Source organism: Hippocampus comes, unplaced genomic scaffold (assembly GCF_001891065.2).
Source record: "Hippocampus comes isolate QL1 unplaced genomic scaffold, H_comes_QL1_v1.1 scaffold367, whole genome shotgun sequence".
NCBI classification, from domain to species: Eukaryota; Metazoa; Chordata; class Actinopteri; order Syngnathiformes; family Syngnathidae; genus Hippocampus; species Hippocampus comes.
Genome location: NW_017805741.1, coordinates 171,345 through 180,365, shown reverse-complemented (window position 1 = coordinate 180,365; position 9,021 = coordinate 171,345). Strand labels below are relative to the sequence as shown.

At 53.8% G+C, this 9,021-nt stretch overlaps 1 protein-coding gene across 1 annotated transcript in view; it reads left to right on the top strand.

The window, feature by feature from the left end:
• The window catches only part of ankfn1b (ankyrin repeat and fibronectin type III domain containing 1b), a gene marked incomplete at its 3' end in the record, with an annotated part of 56,070 nt that overhangs the window by 24,786 nt on the left and 22,263 nt on the right, over positions 1 to 9,021 (top strand). The window contains exons 4-5 of the mRNA XM_019883314.1: positions 6,786 to 6,826; positions 8,121 to 8,243. Coding sequence (XP_019738873.1) covers positions 6,786 to 6,826; positions 8,121 to 8,243 — 164 coding nt within the window. The remainder of the gene's footprint in view (positions 1 to 6,785; positions 6,827 to 8,120; positions 8,244 to 9,021) is intronic.

The following is a 9,021-nucleotide window of genomic DNA, read 5'->3' as shown; positions in this document are numbered from 1 at the left end:
GGGGGGGGGTCCTTTGCCATCTAGGATGTCGCCATCCGGATACCGAGGCCAAAATGGACCAAACCGGAGAGGCCGTCGGGGGGAGGGGGAGGGGGGGCAAGACTCATGGACTCAACTTTCTTTCTGGAGCGCACAAAGTGCCGTACAGGGAGCAAAATGAGTCGGGCGACTCCAGAGACTTTTCAAATAAAAGCCGTTCAATTTGCTGCTGCGGATAAATCCGGATTGCCGCGCTCCTTTGAGTTGGAGCGTTCCATTCGGTTGAGCGTTTTCATAATAAGCCGCTCCCCCAGACGAGGCCGTGTCGCGGGTGGCCATGGCGACCACGGCCGTCGACAGGCAGGCGGACAATTTGTGCTTTTGGAGAGATACTGTTACAATTTAGTCCAGCCGTGAAAGCCCATTTAGATTTTCATTCCGGTCGTGGCTACTGGTCTGTCGAGCAACCCTTGGCCCTCCGTTTTCAATACGGGCCACCTATAAGCAGACCGGCGCTGGTTTCTGTCTCGTAGCGTGGGGGGGTGCCTCCGTTTGGCCTCTGTCCATCCGCACATCGCAAAGGCTTTTTTTTTTTGTTGTTGTTGTTTTGGTTTTTTTCGCGCGGGGGAATAGCGCCGGCCCCCGAGACGCCTCCGAGCTGTCGGGATACACATTGGACGAGCCACAAAAATGAGCCTCTGGCCAGCGCTGGCCGCCCCTCTGGCTTTACACAAACAGACTCCCGCTCGCAGTGGAAAAGTGTGACTGGAGACGTTTAAGGAACATGTCGAGAGGTAGAACCATGATGGGAGAAATTCGGGAATCGACGCCGAGGAGGCGGTTTGTAAATTCATTCCCCCCCCCCCCCCCGTCCGTCCCCCGCAATCGGCCAAGCCAAACCGCAGAGGGTGAATCAGTTATCCTTGTAAACAGGCCACAGGCACACAACGGCGCCTCCGAGAAAAGAGTGACGGATTGAAAGCGAAGTTTCGGCGAAGCTCCGTTTCACGTCCAGCTCGTCTTTGCATTGAAAGCGGGCGGCCCGCCCCTTAGCGACACCTCAAAGGCTTGCTTCTTCTCATTGTTGTTGTTGTTGGGCTGACGTGGAATCTTTGTCATTTTGGAACGAGTGCGTCGGAGGCGACTGCGGGAGATGTCGAAAACGTCACGTTGCGCTCATCCAGATCCGTCGGCTCATAAATAACGATGACGCTGCGGCTTGTTGTCTGTAGATGAACATTATATGCTCAATGGAGTGGCGGTTTGGCACGCTTTCTCGACATGAGGACTTGGTCTGTGGCTCGCACATCAAAAGTTGTTTTTTTTTTCTTCTCATTAGCAAGGGCTGCCATGAAACGTCAGCTCTCGACATGTTAACAACCGGCACGCCATCAAGTTTTGCGGCACATTCCTGCGGCGGCGGCGGCGGCTCTCGCTTTGGCGCGGCTCAGACGGGCCCCGCGCGATCCGGCGCGAGGCGTCGCTTTTTCCCGGAGCTTCTGCTAGTCATTAGCGAGCGCTGCCGATGTGCTTTGTCGTCCCCGAGTGGGAGGTTAAGGCCGCGCGTTTCGAAATGAGGCCTCGCCGTGTCTTTACACCTGCGCTCACGGCGTCTTCCGAGACGCCTTGACAGCGGCCGGCCCGCTCATGAGGCAACGCTTAAGCGACCCGGCGGCGTGGCCGGTCACGCCTTCCCGTTTTTAAATGGTTCCTTGTGAAAGGACGCCGACGCTTTTCTTGCCGCGCAGCCAGCATTTTCGCAACATTTCAACGGTCCTGCGAAGAAGTCTCGCGCCCCGAGTCGGTGTCCGCCCGCGCCGACTCGGGGCGCGAGTGCCGAACGGCAAAAAAAACCATGCCGATCGTCAGCCATCCCATTGAAAGTGCCAAGGAGCCATCCCGCTTCATGGTCGAGCGGCCGGGCCGGCCGCTTCCAATTGCCGCCACGCTAATGCCGCTTAGCGCCCTGGAGAAAATTGTTCATTGACGCGCCGCTCACGGGCACTCGCCTACGGGGGCTGAGCGTGAAAGGCTCGCTGTGTAGCGCCGCCGCCGCCGCGCGAAGGAGCCTGCGGCGGTATATTTAGCTGTCTGGTTTGATGCAGGAAGAGGGGCAAGCGCCGAGGTTATTGGATGGCTTCATTACGCTCGCATATATCCAGCCGTATGCTCAGATATTTATGTCGACTTTCTTATGTCCATGACATGGACACTACTGAGTGTTTGTTTGTTTGTGTGCGTGCGCGTGTGTGTGCGTGTGCGTGCGCGCGTGTGTGTCCTATGGAGGTATGAATGTGTGTGCGTGAGCGAGTAAAGAGGGCTCAGTGTTTGGACCACCCTGCGAGCTGGGCTGAGTGACAGCCTCAAGACGCTCACAGTGAGCACGCGCGCGCACATTTTCAAGCTCATTTTTCAACATGTCTTTGACTCTATTAATGTCTCATGACCGCATACATGTCGCGCTCCAAAGCAAACGCGGCGGATCGGGAGAGAACGCGCGTCCGGGCAAGCTTGAGCGTGACCTTGCCGCACTCCCGCTCTCGAGCCGCAGCATCGTTCCGAGGTGCTTTCGGAGACAAGATTTTCCCCGGCGATGACGGGAGGCCAAATTCACGGTCGCGCGTTTCGATTCGGCGACGGCTGCGGTCGAAGGAGGGAGCGCTTGGTTTGCCTCGATGACGGACGGCCCGGTGCCCGTCGTGACTGCGTGCGGCCGCCGTGATGTCATTTGCATTGCGATGTGATTTGTCTTCCTCCCCCTCTCCTCGCATTTCTCATTAGTCGTCGGAGTCACTGTGAAGCCAGTGTATCACGTAGGTCACACTTAGACGCACGTGTTTACTTTTCTATACCCAGGAGGACATTGTATAGACGGCTATTTATTTTGTGGAAGCCTACGCAAATGAGTGGGGGGGGGGGCATGGGGGGCGAAGCAAACTTGACCTTTTTGATGATGTTTGTTTTGTTTAGCGTGTGTCTGAGCGAGAGCATGCCTCGTGGCTTTTTTTTCCCCCCTACTTACCTAAACCCGTGGAAGGGCCACACAAGTACTTGTTGTCTGCCCTCGCCAAGTCTGCTGGTGGATTGTCACGGCGGCTCACCAAAACCTCAAAGTTGCAGCAGAACATATGAGTCAGCGTGGCTGCAATGCTGCCGATGATCTTTTATTTGGGGAATGAAGGTGCGCGCCGCGTCACCAAATGAGGCGGCGGGGCACCTGCTCGCCATGAGCCGCCGTCTTGCCGAATCAATCGCTTTGTGTGAAACGCATTTTCGGGCGCCGACGTTTGACCTGAAAATAGTCGATCGACGTGTGTCTGCGTGTGCCTTTCAGGGGTGTGGCTTAGCGAGTGACGCCAGGCCGAAATCTCGTTTGGTGGCGATTGGCGGGGGGGCTCCAGGTGAATGTGCGTGACCTCACGTTTGCCCGAGTCAATCCTGAAAGGAGACGCCTACTTTTCGGACACCCTGACTGAGTTCACGGTGAACCCTCTTTGTGTGACCTGAAGCTTCGCTTCGATCCACTTTTTAAAGCGTGGGCAGAATAAGGCTGCCGTTGAAGATTCAATTCCACAGAAGCCATTTCCCCACAAATCCATTCTTGCACTGAATTGGACACAAAATGCAGGATATTGGAGTTGCACATTCAGCTTGAAAGTTTTTTGTTTTTTTTTTTTTTTTTTGCAAGCAGAAAACAGGTCTCAAACTAGACCAAAGATGGGCCCGCTGGTCTTTTTAATCGCGCCCGCCGAATGTCGGTACACAATTAAGGTTCGATGTGAATGATTGCATTCATTTCATTTGGACTCGTAATGACAGGCATTTCAACGCCAGGTGGCGCATTGACTTGAAGTTGCAGAGCATGGGCGGGGGATAAAACTAATAATAATAATAATAATAAGAATAAACTAAAACGTATGGATTAAACTGTCTACGACTACATTACATGAACCATCGATTCCTAACAATTTGAAGTTCCGGAACGCGGAAGCCATACGGAAGCCCGCAGTAGCGCTAACTCAAGCAACTCCCGCTCGATACGACAGAATGATTGCGTCCGCGCCGCTATTCGCTAACATTGGACCCAAAACGGCGACATGTTAGTGACTCTAATTGTAGTGAGTTTTACTGGAATTCCTTCATTTACGTTTATATTTCCGTCCTGGAGATCGTGGCGTCCAAACGAAGAGGCGCGGTAATGACCGCGGAAGAGAAAGTGAAATGCATCCGATGAAGTGAAGCGGGTTCCAAAGGACGAAACAGTCGGAAAGACTCGAATCTAGAGACTTTGAAAAACAAGGAAGCCATTTTTTTCTCGGTCCGATTCTGGCAGTTTCCCTGCTCAGAGCGAATTGCTTGCGGCTCGACCGACAGTCGAGTCAATGAACGTTTCCGAGAATGGTTTGACTGTTACCGCGGTAAAAAAAAAAAAAACTTCCGAAAAGTTGGACCGCTGAGAAGAGAGAAGGCGAGCTCCAGAGCGCTAACGATGGGCACGGGGGACTTGGAAGCGTTCCGTGGCCCTGGTTGGCTTCCGAAATTGGTTGCGCGGCATCAGCTGAGCCACGCCGTCTTGGGTGGCGATCGAGGGCTGGTCGACTTCGAGACAGTCAGCGAGCGAGTGAGTGGAAAGAAAAGCTACCAAGGTCTGTTACTAGTCTCATTTTGGAGCAAATCGCCGTATTTTTTGTTCATATACCTCGACTGTATACTGCAGTTTTTGTGTTGGGGCAATACATTGCTGCGCTTTGTTGCTCGTGTTGTCACACGTGTATGTTTGAACAGAATTGGGCGTTCATACGGGACATGCATGGAACGATGACGTTGTTTTCCACAAAAGGAAATTCGGTTGTAAGGAAAGATTGGACACCGCAAATATGATTCCTGAACTCGAAATTACGCTGTCACTCTACTTGTACTGTTCAGATCACAACCCATCTGCAGCAATGCACTGGCTAAAATGGGTCATCAACAACACAGTTCTCATTAAAAAAAACAAACAAAACGTATGTTAAGATAAGAAAACCTGCATTTGTCTCACGATGGAGAAATTCGCAATTTACAGCAGCAACATTTGGAGGGATACTTTCTAGTACGTTCATACTTTTGTTCTGTTGATGTTTGATATGGACTGTCAACAAATGCAGTTTTTTTTTTTTTTTTTTTAAATCGTCCCCACATCTTATGCTGAGCCGGCCCATGTCAAATTTCAAAAGCCAATGTGGCCCCCGAGCCAATAAGTTTTCCCAACCCTAAGCTCGAGTATGTTTGCAACATCACTTGAAATCGCGACTCTTCGTTCAGTTTTGATGAGGGCAGGATCGTTTAGTTTAGTTGAGTTTTTATTCCACTTATTTTGAAACCGACTGAAGATTTATCTCCGTTCTTCGATTTCTCCTTTTGCGTGTTTATTGATGACGTGAAGTGTCCACATCCTCGTATGGATTGTAATCGAAGCGGAAGGAAATGTTGATCTCGCTTTCGGGCTTCTGTGCTGCAGATTGCAGAAGCGGGTGGAAAAGTAAGAGCGCGCAGCCAGCGCCTGCGCATCCTCAACCCTTCGCTCCTCCTGCGCGAGGCACCGAGCCACCTCCGTCATTTTCCTCCGGCTATTGTGTCTATAACGAGCGTGTCCTCCAAGCCTCCTTCCCTATTCTGTCACTCCGCTGCCCCCGCCCCTCCTCTCGCTCATGCGCTCCCCCCCGCTTTCGCTGTGTGCGGAATTGGTCGAAGCTTATCGCCTAGCAACCGCAATTAAAGTACAACAAGTCGGCGGCGGTCGCAGCCGCCATCGAGGCAAGCTTTACAAAAGCTCCGCGTGAGCGCAAGCGAGCAAGAAAACGCGAGCGGGCGGCTCGGGTTGAAATCGAGCCGGTGCGAACGGCAATTTGAGCCTCCGCCGCACCCGCCGGCCTGGGGAGCGCTTTGGGGGCTCCGAGGCGTGGAGAGGTGCACTCGACAGGTACGTACGCACACGTCAATGAAGGGAGGCAAAGTGAAGGGATTGAGTCAGCGGGTTGCCGCCGACCGCTTCGGCGTTGATTCGGCGCATCGGCGCTTCCTACTTTGGACGCCTTTATCGGCGGGGACGCGGCATGCCGTCACACCGATCGCAGTCGGCGGGGGATGCCGCTCGTCTCGGCGACCCGCTCGCGTCACCAAAGCGGCGGCTCCTCATCACGTGGCGCAAACGCCACGTCGGCTTTGCGGGAGCGCTTCATTGACCGTCGTGTCATCCCTCCTTGCGCTTACGCCGAATCGCGATGCCGCGTGAAGGTCGGCGGTGGTTCTTTGCCTCTCCTCCATAGGCGCTGAGGTCCAGTGGCCCGCCTTACCCATCGTGCCGTTGAAATGTCTTGAGCCTGAAACCCGATGCCGCCGGCGGGAGAGGGTGGGGATCTCGACATGCAAAGTCGTCAAATGTATCGTTCTGTTCTTGCTCTTTTCAGAGGATTTTCAATGCCGACGTCACAATCCAAGCGACCGCGAATTGCGCCGCTGCAGCGGCCGCCTGCAAAATGAAACTCGAGTCCAAAGTAGGCCACCGTACGCTGCCGAAATACTGCTGCCGAGGCTTTGAGTCGTTTCCGTTGGGCCGTCGAAGCGTTGAGGAAACGTCCTGAATGTTCGCGGCTCTCTTCGTCGGTCGGTTGGCCGTTCGGCAACGCGGCGCCGTACAAAGACGAGCGTTGGCCCGAGCTTCCAACGGCCTTTTGTATGATGCGCGGTCAAATGCTTCGATGACGCTTGAGAAACACGACATCCAAGTTCCCGCTTCTCATGTTGATTTTGTCTCTCGTTTACAGAGCCTGGGCTCGGTCGATCGCAAGGAGAATGCGCACAAGAAGTGAGTACCGTCCGTTTGCTTCGACGACTCTTTTCGCCTTTGAGCGAACGGACAGTCCTGATGACAAATGAAATCACACCGTCAACATCCACCCTCATATGCGTGGCCGGGTGGGTGTGGGTGTGGGGGTGCAATTACCATCGCCTCGGTCACTTTTTCTGTTCCGTTCCGCTCCGTTTTCCTTGAGCCCCGAAAGCGTTTTCCATTTTTCAAAGTATGTTATTCGCATTCTTTCCCTTGACGATGGATGGACGGCTGTTAAGATGATGGTTTCGACAAGGCCAAAACTGGCCATGACTTTAATCCTAATTTACGTTCCACCGAGCGCTTCTCGCACCGGCTCGCGGCCGACGTGCGATTGCCATTCGCAAGTTGCACGTTTTGAAATGGCTCCGACCGACGTTGGTCGCAAGCTGCGTACCTTCCGAATGGGAAGACACGCGACATTGAAATCGATGGAGGCGACGGACCGGTTTCTTTCGCCGCGCGCATCGGCCTCCCGCTCAAGACAAAACACGGCGACCGGTCCTCGGCGGCCGCCGCGTGTCCTTGCCCCCGTCTCATGACGCAGAAGAACCTCGACCAAAGGCCACGCGAGCCAGACGTGCGTCACCCTCCTCACGCTTTGCTCTCCTGGTGAGAATTCAGTCCGTGGCGGCGGGGGGTGGGGTGGGGTGGGGGGCATTTAGCTGCCGAGCGTATGGCATGTAGGAAAACAAGGCTTTCTTTGAGCCCTGTTAATTAGCAATGCGCATAGCCTGGCCGCTGCCTTTTATGATTGGACCACTGAAAGGCTTTTTGTTGGCCTAATGAAACATATTGAGCCTTCTGTTCCCCAATCCAACTTTGCGCAAGCCTGCGTGCGTGCTCGTTGGCCTCGCACAGATGGGCGCCTGCGTCCTTTGCGGCGTTTTGCAGTCAGATTGGCAGCAAAGCTTCCTTTCCCCCCCTCGCCGCCCGCACTCGTCCTTTTGGAGCCGCGGCCGTTGTAACCGGGCCAGCTATTTGTCCGCGCCGCTCGTATGTTCCGCCGCCCCTTCGTCAGATCGGTGGTGACCTTGACATCTCTCAAATGTATTTGAAAGAGCCGCAGAGCTCGCGGTGCGCGCTACATCTCAAGCATCCCAAGCCAAACATTGAGAAGAAACGCGCACACAGACGCACAAATGGCCCCGATTTGAAAATGTGACGGGGGGGAATGTTTCAAAAGCTCTTTGAGAATTCTCGTTCTTCATTTCTGCTCGACTGAAAAAATCTTTCTCTGACGTTGCTCTCTCCCCCCTTCTTTGGCAAGGTCCGAGTCCGGAATCTCCAAGTTCACCCATCGTCTCTCCCTCAAAGAACGTCCAGCCAAGGCCGAGAAGACGGCGTCGGAAGGAGCGCATTCCTACAGGAGACGCTCTCTTAGCGTCGATTGGTAAGTGCAAAGACCCGATTGATGGTCCGGCCTCCTTGCATTCCGCGGCTTCCGACTCGATAGCGCCGCGGCCGTTGTTTCAAAAAAGGGCGGCCTTTCGACGGCCGCCGCTCATTTCAGCTCTGTGTCAAAGGGTCGTGATCTGATGGCGCCAGTTGTTGGTGGTTTTTTTTTTTTTTTTTTTTTAATCGTCTGATTAAAAGGGGAGGCTATTAAAAGCCAAGATGACCCGGACAGTTGTCTGGATTTCTCACTTCAGCACCACAGACAGTACCGGCTATTTATTGAGACCTGACTGAAAACGACACGGTGCCAATGGCCACCGTGGATTAGAAAGCGGATCCGTTGTTGAGCCGTCTCAGTTCTTCCCGGAGAAAACAAAAACATGTTGCCTGCGTGCGATAAATGACTTGCTGTTCTCCACTTAGCGCTCCCATGGACAAAACGCGTGCGCACAGAATTGCGTCCCGGAAAAGCCGTACGACGGAAATGCCGCTGAAAGAAATCGGTGCCGTGTCAATGCTGCATGCAGCATGAGAAAGAAAAACATCGAATCAAATTGCGGCAGTAGAAATGCTGATTGATTGGTGGGTAAGGGCCCCAAATTCCATTGGCAGCCCGACACAAATGCAGATAAGCAGCCAAATTGGTTTTGCCTGCGTTTGAGCTGAACGGTCATCTTACTCACTCATCCTTGACGACAGACGGATTTGAAGTTGCGGGTGCGTCGACGAAGTCTTTCCCCCGGTCGGCGGACGAGGCCTCATCTCTGAGCCCC